The sequence below is a fragment of the Sporobolomyces koalae genome (genome assembly GCF_050403365.1).
Source record: "Sporobolomyces koalae JCM15063 DNA, S_koalae_JCM15063T_v1_ctg42, whole genome shotgun sequence".
Classification (NCBI taxonomy): domain Eukaryota; kingdom Fungi; phylum Basidiomycota; class Microbotryomycetes; order Sporidiobolales; family Sporidiobolaceae; genus Sporobolomyces; species Sporobolomyces koalae.
This window is the reverse complement of record NW_027481729.1, coordinates 34,820-49,544: the sequence shown is the minus strand read 5'-3', so window position 1 is coordinate 49,544 and position 14,725 is coordinate 34,820. Positions and strand designations below refer to the sequence as shown.

The following is a 14,725-nucleotide window of genomic DNA, read 5'->3' as shown; positions in this document are numbered from 1 at the left end:
ACTATTTACTGAGATACCCTACGGACCGAGATTTCCTGTTTCATTCGTAATCCGTGCGCACCTGCAGCCCTTTGTGCTTGAAGCCGGTTCTGAACTCTGAATCACCGTACCTCGGTCGATCCCACGAATGCTTGACACGAGCCCGCGTGAACTCGAATCCAGAGATGACATCGTCTGTCGACGTAACATCCGGTTTGTAGATCCCGAGGCGCTCGAGCACAGGTGAAGGTGCGATCTTGTTTGCGGGATAGTCCCATGCAGCGCGTGAAAAGTAGAAGAGCTGTAACGAGGCAAGGTAGCTTTCAGGATGAGCTCGCTGATCATGCGGAAGAGCTGAAACTCACGCCCACTCGCGGAACGTGCGCTTGGTCTTCAGGGGGACGAATCACACGATGAATGGTCGATTTGAGGTACCCACCACTCGCGAAGGAGAGGATGTCGGCGGTCTATTCCGAGGCAACATGGTGAGTGATGATTGATTGATTCACCGATCAAACCTTGTGAAGCTGGCACTTGCATTGACAACGATTGTATCGGGGATGTAGCGGACATGCTTCCAGCTACCATCTTGGGTTCTCAACTGCAACCTACATTGTAACGACATGAGCCACGTTGCGGATCATCGATTGGTGAAGAAGGATGATCGTACCCTTGCACGACTTGTGCGAACAGAAGCGTGACGAGACCGAAATCCGTGTGACCGTTGAGATACTGCTTGTCGGGCAGAAGGTCATCCACCTCGGCCGGATTTGGGATGTATCGCATCTGCGATCGGAACGAAGGGAAAACAGAGCTTTAGCTTTGATCATCGCCATATTGCGGAACTAGAGAGAGAAAGGCGCACGATTCTCAAGTGATCTTCACTTGGACGGTCCCATTCATGTGGCTTTTTGGCACCGGTGTCAGTCGACAAGTAAGCGGTGAAAGCAAGCTAGGAACTCACGGCAGAGAAATAGTCTTCCGGGAGCTCCAGAAGTAGCGCAAATAGCTTCAACAGTGGGATCAACACCCTTTGGTGTACTTTTCGCTGGAACGCTTCGATCTCGGGCTTGAAAGGTTCAAGGAACGCCGAGGGTGGGAAGTCATCGGCATGACAAGAAGTGATCTTTGGCAAGCAGATCCTGCACGAGATAACAGAGTCAGCTGTCAGAAACCGCGTCATGTAAAGATAAGCCTACGCCTCGCTGTTGTCCTTGATGGTGGTGTCGCCCATCAAGCGGAACCCTTCGCGGAAGCCGAAGAAGTTGCCGTTCTTGAAATCGCAGGCATGCGGCCGTTTCTCTTCGAGGGGCAAGTCAAGATAGGCGTTTCCTGCCGACCAGACCTGAGAGTTGGCGACTGAACGAGACGGAGCCACGTGAAAGAAACAAACCGATCGAAATCTGACGAACGACTTCATCGTCGGTGATCCCGGTGTTTTCGACGACCCTGAACAGCTTGACGCACTTCAGCAAGAGTCGGTTTGTCTAGCACACAGAGCACTCAGAACTCGCCAGAATCCGACTTGACACACGGCGACTCGGAGATCTTGCACGAGTTCGTGCTTCTTCTCGGGCCATTTCGACAAATCGACAACGGCCAGGTCTGCATAGTCGAGCTTTTCCTGGGTCGGGGCTGGCCTGTGCCAGACTGGAACGTCGGCTGCCGCGACTGAAGGCATTCTAGGATAGCGGGCTGATCGGGAGCCAAGTCGGACGTGCGAGCCAGCCTGAGCAAAGTGGAGCCCTTGAATCTTTGAACCTCAGCACGCCAACGCTGAGCAAGATCGGCAGCGCGTGTGCCGGGCAAGCGGAAGGCGTGCTCTGACGCCATTCGAACCGCCCGGCCGAAACGCTCAGCAAGCACAAAGCCGAGCATTCAGGGAACAGTATCAGCCGGGGCAGGATGCGCGAGTTGATGGGAGGCGAGCGAGTTCGGCATGGCTGAGGGTAGTTATCAGCGCCGTGCGGCCGAGGCGCGAGACTTTGCCGCGGCCGGCCGCAGTACACTCATGTTTCATCTATTCTCCTCTCTCTCGAGTGACCCTTCGACGGAACATGACTCCGGTCACGCGCTGCTGACTGTGGAAAGCGTGCTCAGACCGCACACTCTGCTCATGCTTCGGATCTCGCTCCTGCTCTTGCTCTTCTTTGTGCTTGCACGCCCGTCTTGCGACGCCTATCCTGCTCTTTCGCGTTCTCTGCTGGTCTTGCTGTCCAATCATCCGCCACAATGACAGACTCGACAGCGGAAAGCTTCAAATCGCCTTCAGTACTCGAAGCCTCGCAGGATGGCAGTACATCGCTAGACCGCTTCGCCGGCATCGACCACAAGAAGCTATTGCGCAAGGTGGATTGGCACCTACTACCGTACATCATCGTCAGCTACATGGTAGTTCGACTTGATCTCAACAGTGAGTCTGCCTTCTCGCTCGAAGGGGTTCCGCCTTCTAACCCGCCGCCTTCTGCGATCCTACAGACATCAACAATGCGGGCACCATGAACAAAGAAACGGGTGACAGTATCAAACAGGTGTTGCACCTCGACGCAAAACAATGGGCCTGGGTCGTCGGATGTTTCTACTACCCCTACATGGTTTCGTACGCATTGTCAACGTTGACTGTTTCTTGCGCACTCTGCTGACGAGCCACTCCCTCATCACAGTGAGCCTATCTGTACATTCTTGCTGCGACCCGTGACCCCTTCACGCTGGCTCTGTCGTATCATGGTCTCGTGGGGAGCGGTCATGTGCTTCATGTCGCTTGTCAAGGTTGGTCTTTCTTGCTCCTGCCTTCTTACACCCCGTACACCAGTGCGCCCAGCTAACAGGTACCGCGGCTTGACTGACAGAACTATGGCGGTCTCATCGCCTGCCGTGTCTGTGCGTACTCGACTGTGGACAAGTGAGGAATGCGCGACTAACTCATGTCTTTGCTGCTCAGTGTTGGGTTTGTTCGAAGGCAGCTTCTTCACCTCGGTCATCCTCAGCTGGAGCTACTGGTACCACCCGTCCGAACTTGCACCGCGTATCTTGTGGCTCTATGTTGCCAATTCGTCGAGTGGAGGGTTCTCGGGCATCTTTGCATATGCCGTCAGCTTTGGCAACAGCTCCAAGATTTACGGATGGCAGATTCTCTTCATCTTGGAAGGTCTGATTACCGTGGTTTTGGGCATTGGAATGCTCTTCCTCCTGCCAAACTTCCCGACCGTGAGCACGTCTCTCTCGCTCTCATTCCGCCGGGACTAACGTCACATGATGTTCAGACGAGCAAATGGCTCACTCCCCTCGAACAAGAATATATTGTGGCACATCTCCACCGTGATGCACCAAAACTTACTAGTAAGCTTCTTCGCGTGCTCATCCCGAGAATGTTCACTAAACTAGTCGGCTATTCACAGGCAAGAATTTCGACTGGCCTGAATGTAGGAGGATGCTTCTCGACCCGACTTTCTATTCGTTCACTCTTTTCTGGATGTGTACGTTCCTCACTGTTTCGCAGTCTCTCTACATCAGAGCTCACCGATCCCCCTCACATCGCAGGTTGGTCGGTCTCGGCATGGGGTGTTACAACGATGCAGACATTCCTAATCTTGGATCTTGGAATCACGGTCAGCTTGAGCCCAAGCCAGACACCTCAACATGCTGCTTTTCTGATCCAAAGTCTGTCTGTCGCAGAGCTCTGCTGGCACTCAGCTCATGCAGATCCCGCCCGCGGCAACCGGTATCGCGTTCTGTATCATCTCTGCCTACCTCATTCGAAAGCGGAACGTGTCGGCTTTCCTAGTAACTCTGCTTCGTAAGTCATTTGGCTTGTGTTCGACGGTTATGTACACAACATTAACCTCTTTGTGTTCGCTAGTTGTCGGTGGAGCTTTCATCGCCTTTATCGTGCTCCTCAAAGCGTCTCAGGCTGGTGTTCGCTTTGCGGCGGTTTGCGTCATCGTTGGCGCGGCTCCCTCGGCCTATGTACGTCCTTCTCGTGTCTGCCTATTGTATCGCCATGCTGACAATCCTATCGACAGGCTTGTCTCTGGGCCCGCCGAGTCGCGTCACTCCGGGGCGCATCAGCATCGGCGCTCGGGATCGGCAAGTCGCTCCTTCCGTGTCTGGAACCATGTGAAGATGGCCGACTGACCCTTTTTTTCCTTCAACGTCGACAGGTCTGCTCAACGCGGTTTCACAATTCTCGGGGATTCTCGGTCCGCAAGTGTTTAGGACGGACTACGCACCGCGATACCACAATTCGATCATCGCTTCGCTCGTCTTTTGCGCAATCGGGTTCCTCACGGTTGGCGTGTCTTGGTACTTGATGGAAGGAGACCTCAGCTGGAGTCCGCTACTCAAGCGACACGTCCTCGCACAGACTCAGCTCATCGAAGGCGACGTCGACGCAGCACAACAAGGAGAAACTGTCGCGACGGAGAAGCTAGACAAGTGAGAGATGGGTTCCACGTGTATGTCTGTAAATTTCTGTCACTAGCCCTAGAGAATTTGCGCAAGATGATAATGGAACGAATGATAGGAAACGGATTGTGTGACTATAGATTCTGGACCCCAGTAAAGCTCAATTTTACCCCTTGAAACCCTTATGTTACAGATGCTCCCCGACGGCACTTCGTTCGATGTCCTGCTGCATGTTGACGATTTCGTCCATAATAATCCTGAGGGATTTGCCCCCTTTCACCAGCCAACTGTCAATGCCCCCAGTCACGATCGCCTCGGCCATGTCAGACTCGTTGGCGAGTCCAGTCAAGGCGATAATTTTGCAACGCTTCCATCCATTTACTTCCTCCAGGGCGCGAATATCGTGAGCGGCGCCAATACCGTCCTGTGATAGATCGCAGAAAAGACGTGAGCGGGAGTTGAAAAGCGACGATGGGCCGTGCTAGAGACTTGCCTTGATCGGCATCTGTACATCCAGGATACACAGCGCTATGTCACCCTGAGCAGCCTTGAAGTGATCGACTGCCTGTTGGCCATCCTCGGCCGCGACGAAATTGATTCCCTGCAATACATTCCGCGTCAAATGAGCAGTCAAGCAAATTGAGGATGAAGAAGAACAGAAGGACGAACCTTGCCGGTCAGCAGCTTGGTGAGGATGTTGCGGGCGAGAGGGTTGTCGTCGGCAAAGAGAACCCGGACATCGGGCGCGACCGATGCCTTCGCCGCCGAGGTAGCGGGAGTCGCAGTCTTGATGGCGTTCGAAACCGCGGGGACGGAGACCGGCCCAGAGTTGAGGTCAAGTTGTGCTCTCTCGTCTTCTTCTATCTTCGGGGGCGAGGCCATCGGGATAATCGAAGATTCGATAGGTTGTGTCGAGCTTATCGCCAGCTTGGCGGTCTCGACGGCGAGGTCGTCCTGATCGGGCGTTGGCTTGGCAGACCCATTCGTGGAAGCGCTTGTCGGCAAGAGAGACGCCTGAACAGCGGCTACGGCCTCGGAGAAATTGATATCAGGTGATCGAAGAGAGTCACGTCCGGAGCAGGCGGGCGATTGCATCGACCGAGACGAGGAAGGTTGGGCAGTTGCGCCAGAAACGGACTCAACGAGAATAGTCGGGGCCGGCAGGTTTGGCGATGTACGCAGAAGGGCTTCGAGCTCGTCCGAGATGATTTTACGGGAAGCTGAAGGGCGACAGGCGCAGCCAGACGTTGGACCCGTTTCTCCATGTTCATGTCCGACAAAGTCAATCGGGAGGGTCACGGTGATTCGGGTCCCGATGCCTTCTTGTGATGCGACGTCGATTCGACCTGGCCCGAGCCGCCTGACGATAGATTCACAAATCGATAGACCTAAACCGGCCCCAGTACTGTGGAAACGTATCAGGAAGTTAATGAACACCTTTGTGAAATCGGATACGATCGCTTTTGGCTGAGGAAACGTACGAGAAAGAGTCCTCCTGCTTGAAAGGCGTGAAAAGCGCGCCTTTGCGTAGGAATTCTGGCGACATTCCGACGCCGGTGTCTTCTACAACGAAAGCAATGTATCCGCGATAGCCCGTGAGAGCCGCGCTCGAATCTTTGTCTTCCGAAGGCGCCTCATTTGGCGATTGAGGGGCAGTCCTGCCGAGATAGCGAAGCATGACTTTGACGTGACCAGTCTTGGTGAATTTGAGGGCGTTCTTGAAACCAATACACACGAGCATCGAGTCAGCATAGGTTCGTCCTGGGAAGCGAGATCAACCTACCCCGACAATATTGAGCAAGACCCGCTGCAGACCGCCGACATCAGTCATGACCTCCCAACCGTCCTCCTTCGCATCGATCTCTAGAATTAGGTCAAGCTTGGTTGATGCAGTCTCCTTCTCCAGCGAATGAGCTTCTCCGAGATCGATTGATGCGAGGTCGATCCGTTTTTTGCGGATCCAAACGCTCTTGAGCAATAAGTCGATGGCATGAGAGAGATCGATTTTCGCCAGCCGCTGATCTTGCGGTTCAGTATCCTCTAGCTCTGCACTGTTGCTGACCTTCGCGAAATCGAGCACGTCGTTGAGGACGTCGGAGAGGGATTCGGCACAAATATCGGCGACGTCCAAGAGAGGCGAAAGCTTCCTCAGCTCAGTAGCCGACGAGAACTGCGTGGACGGGCAAGAGGGTGAGTCGGGCACAACATGCGGGTAGGGAAAGGACGAACTTCTCGAATGAGCTCAAGCTGAGAGTGCACGCCGAACAGAGGCGTGCGGATCTCGTGCGACACTTGCGAGATGAAGGCGAGTTTGGCTAAATCGCTCTCTCTGGCCCGCTCTCTCAAAAGCGAGCCGAGCAAGACAGCTCCGATCGAGCGCGCAAATGAACCATCGGCATGTTCCTGACAAGCGTCACCTATCAGCGGCAGTGTTGGTAGAGTGGGAGAAATCACTAACGAATCTGAACCACTTTTCGCTGCTTGAAAGCACAATCATGAGTGCAGGCGTTCCGTCCACATCAATGATCGGTATGCAGCATGAGTCGACCGTGTCGTCCGAAAAGATTGCATGCGCAGAGAAGGCTGATCCGGATTGAGCTCGCTGATCTCCGGCAGACGTAGCCTACAGACGAGTCGAGGGGTCATCAGCTACTTTGGTGGACTTGGGCACTCGTGTAGAAGACTTACAGCAGCACTGGCTCGGAGAGTTTCCTCAACAGCGGCTACTAATGGGTCATCTCTTTGGTCATCGCCGACGCCGTCGTCGTCAGTCGTGGCAGCAGGTTCTGAACCCTCTATGTAGCGATTCTGCCAGGCGGTACTGCGCTTGACAATGGTCGGCCAGTCGATGTCTCCTTCACTCGCCATGAGTCCGATCTTTCCCCTCCTCTCTTTCCCGCCACTCGCATCAAAGGCTTGGCTATCTTTTCTCGACTTGCGGGAGTTTTCAAGGTGTCGTCGCGACGATAGGTCGACGGTCGCATTCAGATTTCGAGAGGAGGTCGGTCCGGGGGACGAACTCCGAGGCGGGGAGTGTGACGGAGTTGCCACGACACTCAGGCCGCGACGATGGTAGAGCGGTTCGATAATGGAGGCTTTGAACCCGCGCAGGTCGAGTATACCACACGAATTTGCACGAGTGAGCTCGACGAGTTTGGAAGCGGCGGTCGCAAATAACGTAGGCGTCGAGGTCTCTAGATGTGAGGCCTGTCGAGGCAGTGTCGAGGAGTGCGCGCGGGCACGGGCTTGAGTCGGAGGAACCTTCGACCCTTTGGGTTCCACAGGTGACGCTCGGCTTCCAGAGGATCCCAGCTGAGCCGAATTCAGGCTCCCTGGCAAGGCGGGTTGCACGAGAGCCTGTTGCAGAAACTCGCCGAGAAATGTACTTTGTTTCATCTCTTCTTCTCGCCGACGCTGCTCGAAGCCGAGCTTGACTTTTAGGCAGGGCAAGATGATGGGTCAGTACAGAATTGGAGGGCCCGGCAAGAAGGGCAAGGGGACTTACATTCTCGAGCAATCATTTCAGCCAAATCAGTCAAGACGACCCGATCTTCGGCCGAGAAGTCTGACGGATCTCCCATAGTCCGTTCGGGGTCCATCAGACAAAGCGCACCCGACGCGAGCGTGCTCGGAAGTCCGGTTTTGCGCGCTTCTTCCCCGACTGGGAGGTTCACTGTGGCTGCGGCATAGAATGAGACTGCACCACCCATGCCTGTCGAATTAGGATTCGTCCTGAAACGCCAGTCCGTATTGGCATTCGAGACGATGAACACCGATTTCGGATCTCGATAGCTCGCCGCCATAGCGTGCGTGCAGAATGCCGGTTCGACGGGAACGCGCCGCGGGGGATCGTCTAATTGAGGTTCGCCGTCCGGAGAGATGCCTGCTTTGCCAAGTTGGACCATCGAAATGTAGTCAGATATCGGTAGATACGTTGTTCGTCGCGGATCGAGTACTCGCCTCGCTCTGCGCCGAAGAGCTGATAGTCATCGAGGGTCCTGCAATGGCTCATTCAGCTGGAAAAGTTGTTGTGGCAGGTGAAAGCGAATCTGGAAGACGTACAGGCTGACGATCACCATTTTCGTCTTGAAATGCCTCTTGGCGATAGCGCAAATGCGGTCGATTGCTTTCCGTCGAACCGGTTTGTCCAAGCCGTACTTCATTGCGAGCTGTAACCGCTCTTCCTCCCAAGGTCCTGGAGGTGCCGGGAAAACACGGTTTTTTTGGAAATATTCGAGTAGGTCTGCAGCTGTTTGCTCCGAGACGGCAGGATTCCATAGTGGCCCGGAGGACGGGACGGAGTCGTTCGAAGAAGCCAGCGACGACCGGTCCGACCCGTGCGAGAGCGTCAAGCTGAACGAGACTTGACCAGATGACTTGTCGCTGCGGCTGGTGGATGCACTTGCAGGAGTGCTGTCCCCCAAAATCGCTTGGATGGCCGCAGGCGGTGCTGGAGGCAGTGCCGGACTACCAGTTCTCCCGATGCTGTACATCTCGAGCCATTCGACAAACGAGGGTTCCTCTCCGACATCTTCCCGGAGCCGACCAGTGCTCGATCCCACCTGTGCCGCATCTTGTTGAGCACCTTCAGACGAGGTATCGCTCCATACCTCCATCCGTTGCCTCTGCGACACGGGTGCTGTGAGTACTACCGAGCCAGAGTCCGCAGGTCGAGTGCAGGGCCGGTGCGTCGAGCTGGAGTTGTAGTTGTCGAGAGGCCTTGTGTATCCGTACGGTAACTACGGAGATGCGGATCGCAGTATCTGGAGATCGGCGACCACCAACGAACGGTGAATGAGTTGCAAGAAAAAGACTGATTTCCCGGGGTCCAGGCCGACCTGGGATGACAATATGGAACCTGAATATGCTGCGGGGTGGGGAAGTAATTCCGCGGACTTGATCACGCGGAACAGCGGTGCCCTAAATTTTCCACACGACACCAACTGTCTTCTGTCTACGCGTTGTGCTTGTAACAAAGGCTGTAGGTCATGCGCATGGCAAGTTCATTGTCGCGACGGGACGCGAGCAGGTCGACACGCGTTCTACGAATTGCATGAATTCACTGAGCACTCGCACGGCTTGGCTCTTGCACGAGACGACTGCTCTTCGCGCACGAGCCAAACCCGCCCGCAACACGCCGAGATGCAGCTGGTCGAACTGACAGAGCAGCTGGCAGATCTCAACGAACCTCGCCAAGTTCTCGAGTCGATCACGGAGCGGATTGCCAAGTCGAAAAAGGCTGTGATCTGCTGCGGTGCTGGCATTTCCACCAACGCGGGCATTCCCGTAGGTTCTGCATGGTCTCTTGTCAGGATGCCTGTTCACGGCGATATTGACAGCCGCGAGTGATCCTCCAGGACTTTCGCTCTTCCGGGACCGGATTGTATGCCACTCCGACCGCGTCAACGTCCAGCTCGACGCTAAGAGGACCCGCCATGTTCACTGCGTCGGTCTACTCATCTCCAGTGACTACCGCACAACACCTTCAATTCCTGTCAGACTTTAAAGACTCGCTCAACGAGATCACCGCAAATCCGCCTACCGCGACGCACGGATTCCTGAAAACTCTCAAAGATCGCGGGCAGCTCAGACGGGTGTATACACAAAACATTGACGGGCTCGAAGGCAAGGCCGGGCTTCGAGCAGTCGAGCTAGAGGGCGTCAAATTGTGCAGCGGGCGGGATCAGGAGAACGCAAAGGGCAAAGGCAAAGCGAAACTCGAGGGTGACTACGTACAGTTGCACGGATCGATCTCTCGGGTGAGATGCTCTGCTTGCGACTATGTAGCTGAATGGACGGACCAGGCGGAAATCGGTCAAACCGAAGGAGTCGGGCAAGTGTTTCGGCGTGGCGAGGTCGCGGAATGTCCGCAATGCTCGAATCGAGGTCAGTCCTGCACACCCTGACCTCGAGTCCTGTATTCGTGCTGACTGTATCTGCTCGGAACCGATTCTAGCTGCTCTACGAGCCGCTCAACGCAAGCGCTCGCTGCCAAGTCGATCGTTCCTCCGTCCCGCAATCACGCTCTATGAAGAAAACTCGCCAGCAGCGCTCTCGATTGGCTCACTTTCTATATCCGACCTCACTCTCGGGGGAGGACCAGATTTGCTCATCGTAATGGGGACGAGCCTGAAGATTCCTGGTTTCAAAAAGCTGGTCAAAGAATTTGCAAAAGCAGTGAAAGCCAAGGGAGGACTGAGGATTCTCGTTAATCGAGAAGAGATTAAAGGTCAAGAATGGCGAGACGTGTTTGACTACAATGGTATGTCCTTGGCGGCGCATTGACCGTTTCGGAGCCATCTGACCGCTTCTGTGATAGTATTGTCCGATTCGGATCTGTTTACGAGCCTCGTCCTCTCAACTTGGAAGCGCATCCGACCTCGTGACTGGGTAGGACGACAATCCACGTTGTTTGACTCGTTCAGCATCTCGAAAACAGCCGTCGCTGCGACGTCGAGTAAGAAGCGTGATGCGAGCGGACGGCCGCCTCTGCGCTCGATCTCTTCCAATACATTATTGCCGCCGCTTCCTCCACTGGTTCCTTCTGGAAGGGCCTCTGCCAATCCGGGCCTGCTCATGGAGGGGACCTGCACTCCGCCAACAAAACGCTTCAAGCCAACCTTGTCACCTCTGACGTCAAAATCGTGCTCGTCACGCCTCCGACGGACGACTTCGCTCGAGGAATCCTCGAAACAGTATATATCGCCCCATTGGAACGTCTCTCCTGACAATGACGGTTCAGCCGTAGACGATCTCCCTTCAACTCCCCCAACTCCTTCGGTTGTTTCCATCTTGCCTGCGCGTGTTCACGTTCTCGACTCTGAACCCACTTCGCCGATTAAACGAATCGTGTCCAATCATTTGCGCCAGCCATTCAAGGACCCTCTCCGACGTTCTACATCTCTCGGCTCGCACATTACTGCAACACCTAGCCCTTGATTGACTTTTGCTATCATTGGTCTGTTTGGTGTCTTCAAGCTTTGACAATTACACCTTTCCAGCTATGTGGGTAGCCAGGTTGAAATCTCTCGCTTGGCGTCGTAGCTTGTCATGTAGGACATCTGCCTTGCAATGCTTCTCAAGAGGATCGGGAGCCAGGAGCAGTGAAGACGCGAGCGACACATGCCGCCCAACTACAGGAATCCGACAGATATCTTCTCGCTCTGCAAAAGAGCCCTCCAATCGACGACCCACCCCTGTGCATCGACAACTTCCCATATCCGTTCGACTGCGTTCAGGTTGTCCTGGTAGCCTTTCTGCTTTCCACAGATGCTCAACCCCTTCTTGCAGAGATCTCGATCGGCAGGCAGGACAGCGACTGTCGCTGCCAAGAACCACGGGACCGCTCGCGTCGAGCACGCGTTGAAATAGTCTTCGTACGATGGATCCGACGCGGATCGAGTCCCGTTGGCAGCCTCGGGCAGTCGGATCGAACTCGTCTGGATTGGGTGGTTGCCAAGAACTCTTGCACCGATCTGGAGAATCTGCTGGAGTGCAGTGCGGACCACGGTGGACAATGCTCCGTGTCGAAACACCGTTTGATAGAGAAACAGAATGCAAGCCTAGTCTCTCGGGGTCATTAGCAAACCGGTATCGACTCGTACGCGAAGGGGAGGAGTACGCACATATCTCCACATCTCGGCAGTTGCAACCTTTTCTATGTACGCGGCACTGTCGTTATTATCGGCGGCCTGCGGTGCCGAACGCCAATTCCTGATCGCCTTCTCGATCGCTTCTCCTTTGAACTTGACGACCTCGTCAGGGAGAGCTTCCATCTCGGCGCTGAGATTCGCAGTCGCGGCGATACAGAGCAGGAGACCGACAGGCAATCCGAGGTGCGTCTCGATTGAATGCGATTCTGTAGGGTTCACATCTGCGAGGACTGTCGAGGGTGATGACGAGGAGGCATCTCCAGGCAGATTCGAGAGGGCAAAGATCTAATGGAGACATAGCATGAGTGGGCAGACTGTCACTTTTGGAGATCCAACACATACAGTCCGTCGCTTGGGATCGCACATGCAGCGGATGCAATCGGTCCAGGCGAATGCAGCATACAGCACGTCGACTGAACTGCGAAGGGCCGACAAGTCGAGAGCAGGCCTGTGAAGCGGCGTGTGAGTCTTCCAGCAGCATTCGAGATCGGGCAAGTAGACTCACTGAGCGCCAAGAGCCTCGTGGATAAAGTATTCCATTAGGAGCAGGATCGCGTTGGCTGCGGCTGCACCAAATTGATCAAACTGGAAGATCACTGTGTCAGATCCTTGCTGGAGACTATAGCTCGGATAGCAGGCAAGCGCCAGAAGCGGAAAAAGGATGCCTACCTGATAGGCCTGCATGTCCAGAGTCGCAACAAGCTTTGCCTCGAATGGAATCGGTTTTTGAAGATGCTCCATGGCTCGCTGAAAGTAGACATCCGATTGCGCCAGTAATCGGGCTCGAGCATCCGTCGAGGAAGCGACAGCTTCTGCATTTTCTTCAGCCGAGGATTGCATCCGTAGGCGGTACAACATTACCATTGCCATACTGGCGTTGCGACTGAGCTCGTGAGAGTTTGCAAGGCCGTATAATCGCTTGACGACAATGTCCCGTACAGGTTTCGGCAAAGAGCGGAAGAAGGCTTCGTTGAAGTTGTTGTACATTGGATCGACAACGACAGGCTCGTCGGGTGGACTCGAAGCCGGTTCGTGTGACGCGCGCATCGCTGATTCTTCCCTAGTCTGAGACGTATGCGTAGCCGAGGCCACGGGCGCTGTCGGAGAGGTTGGCGGCGCTTCTCGCGCTGGCTGTGATTGCAGGATTTGGGTTGTTTCTGGTTCGGGAACATGCTGTTGAGGATCTGGCGGAGGCGGCGGAGGCGGCGGAGGCGGCGCAGAAAGAGCTGGAGAAGGTGGTCGGGGAAACGCTTGAGCGGACGCTGGCGGGACTTGCATGGGTAATTCAGCATCAGGATCTCCCGGCATGGGCATCGTGGTAAACTCGGCAGACGCGCCACTATCGTGCGTCTCCTGCCCCAAGGTCTGCCAGTATCCGAGTTCGGCATCAAGACTTGCGAAAAAGTCGTTGAGGTCTGTGTTTGGCTGATTCGGGAGCGATGGGAGCGGAACAGGCGGCGGCAAAGGCTGGAGTGTAGGGATGGGCTGGGAGTAGTACGAACTAGGAGTCGGGTAAGGGAGAGAATAGGGCGCGGGTGCCGGATACGGAACGGGGGGCTGGCTCGCGCTCGAGTCGACTGGTGTGGATCCGTAGGCATCACTCGAGGGCATTGATCGTGTCCGATTCGCGCCTCGTGGGTACTGTTCTGCGACACCCTGATCATCTTCATCCCCACTTCCGGCTACCGATGCTGTCGCGCTGTTGCCGTCTGCCGTCCGCACGCGATGCTTGCTGCCTTTGAACGACTTGAGTGGACGGTCTCCCGGAGCAGGGGGCCAAGTGCACTCCCACGAGCCAGAGAAACACCTCTTGCACGCGCCATTGTTTTCTGCCAGTCGCGTCTCGTCACACTTTTTGTGCCGCTGTCGACCTGTGCGAGAGAGATGTTATGTCGGCGCTAGTAGCGGAGCGCACAGAGCGAATGATGAGTTGACTCACACGTGAGGCAACCTGCTCGTGATCTCGTTTGTTTGGCGTCCTTTCCTCTCCCGCCTGAAGTACCCGTAACGCGCTCGGCTGGCATACGGCTGAAACGAGAATGGAAGCCTGCCCTGACTTGTACAGCAAGACGTCTCGCGGCTGAAGTCGCTCTTATCTGTCGAATATTGACCAAGTCAAAAAATCGAAACGCGGGGTACCTTGACGAGATTGTCGGCGGACCAGGACAAACTCATTAAAATGACCCAAAGACTGCAACTACAGTGTTCGCGTATCTACGACAGTCACGCAGTCCCTCGGCGGCAGTGCGAGACAGCCGCGGCCAATGACACGTGAGTATATGCAGAAAAATTAATGCTCGAGCATTAACTCAGATCCTGTAGTCTAGTTGCGCTGGAGCTCGCCTTGAAAATTAATTGTACTGCTTTTAGCAATATGTGATTGTGTAATCCACGATTGATGATGCCAAACTGAAGAAAACGGCTCGGCAGCATGTCTAAACCAACAATTACTAAATAAGCAGTAACTCAGGTATATTTACGCAAAAAATGACTTGGCTACAACGATCCTGTAGTCTAGTTGGTTAGGGCACCGCATTGTGGCGATAAGCCTCTCTGCGATCCTGCGGAAACCCGTGTTCGAATCACGGCAGGGTCAAAAGCCTCCTTTTTGGGAGGTAGTTCAACTTTTGCGGCCCGAGCGCATGGCCATTTCAGCGACGTCCTGTCGTAGTGATCAGGCAAGGTGACTC

The 14,725-nt window shown here is 54.9% G+C and overlaps 5 protein-coding genes across 5 annotated transcripts; 2 read left to right on the top strand and 3 right to left on the bottom strand.

Moving 5' to 3' along the window:
* Nucleotides 1-40: 40 nt before the first annotated feature.
* Nucleotides 41-1,660, bottom strand: JCM15063_002644 (uncharacterized protein; the record flags this gene model as incomplete). The annotated part of the gene is made up of 9 exons (XM_076680643.1): nt 41-280; nt 345-446; nt 518-587; nt 650-765; nt 845-886; nt 944-1,121; nt 1,179-1,311; nt 1,373-1,428; nt 1,494-1,660. The coding sequence occupies 9 exons, from the start codon at nt 1,658-1,660 to the stop codon at nt 41-43; spliced, it is 1,104 nt and encodes a 367-aa protein (XP_076532219.1).
* Nucleotides 1,661-2,211: 551 nt separating this feature from the next.
* Nucleotides 2,212-4,417, top strand: JCM15063_002643 (uncharacterized protein; the record flags this gene model as incomplete). Its single annotated transcript, XM_076680642.1, has 12 exons — nt 2,212-2,392; nt 2,458-2,578; nt 2,643-2,748; nt 2,829-2,859; nt 2,921-3,186; nt 3,243-3,318; nt 3,378-3,455; nt 3,520-3,587; nt 3,655-3,775; nt 3,839-3,945; nt 4,002-4,065; nt 4,140-4,417. 12 exons carry the CDS (start codon nt 2,212-2,214, stop codon nt 4,415-4,417), a joined length of 1,497 nt encoding a protein of 498 aa, XP_076532218.1.
* A 153-nt stretch (nt 4,418-4,570) lies between these two features.
* On the bottom strand, nt 4,571-8,999 carry JCM15063_002642 (hybrid sensor histidine kinase/response regulator; the record flags this gene model as incomplete). Its single annotated transcript, XM_076680641.1, has 11 exons — nt 4,571-4,807; nt 4,877-4,984; nt 5,053-5,788; nt 5,865-6,100; nt 6,167-6,553; nt 6,613-6,786; nt 6,842-7,006; nt 7,072-7,817; nt 7,889-8,266; nt 8,344-8,381; nt 8,446-8,999. 11 exons carry the CDS (start codon nt 8,997-8,999, stop codon nt 4,571-4,573), a joined length of 3,759 nt encoding a protein of 1,252 aa, XP_076532217.1.
* A 526-nt stretch (nt 9,000-9,525) lies between these two features.
* Nucleotides 9,526-11,322, top strand: JCM15063_002641 (uncharacterized protein; the record flags this gene model as incomplete). The annotated part of the gene is made up of 4 exons (XM_076680640.1): nt 9,526-9,669; nt 9,741-10,269; nt 10,340-10,645; nt 10,703-11,322. 4 exons carry the CDS (start codon nt 9,526-9,528, stop codon nt 11,320-11,322), a joined length of 1,599 nt encoding a protein of 532 aa, XP_076532216.1.
* Nucleotides 11,323-11,516: 194 nt separating this feature from the next.
* Nucleotides 11,517-14,059, bottom strand: JCM15063_002640 (uncharacterized protein; the record flags this gene model as incomplete). Its single annotated transcript, XM_076680639.1, has 6 exons — nt 11,517-11,945; nt 12,009-12,320; nt 12,378-12,483; nt 12,541-12,620; nt 12,705-13,906; nt 13,975-14,059. The coding sequence occupies 6 exons, from the start codon at nt 14,057-14,059 to the stop codon at nt 11,517-11,519; spliced, it is 2,214 nt and encodes a 737-aa protein (XP_076532215.1).
* Between the last annotated feature and the right edge of the window lie 666 nt (nt 14,060-14,725).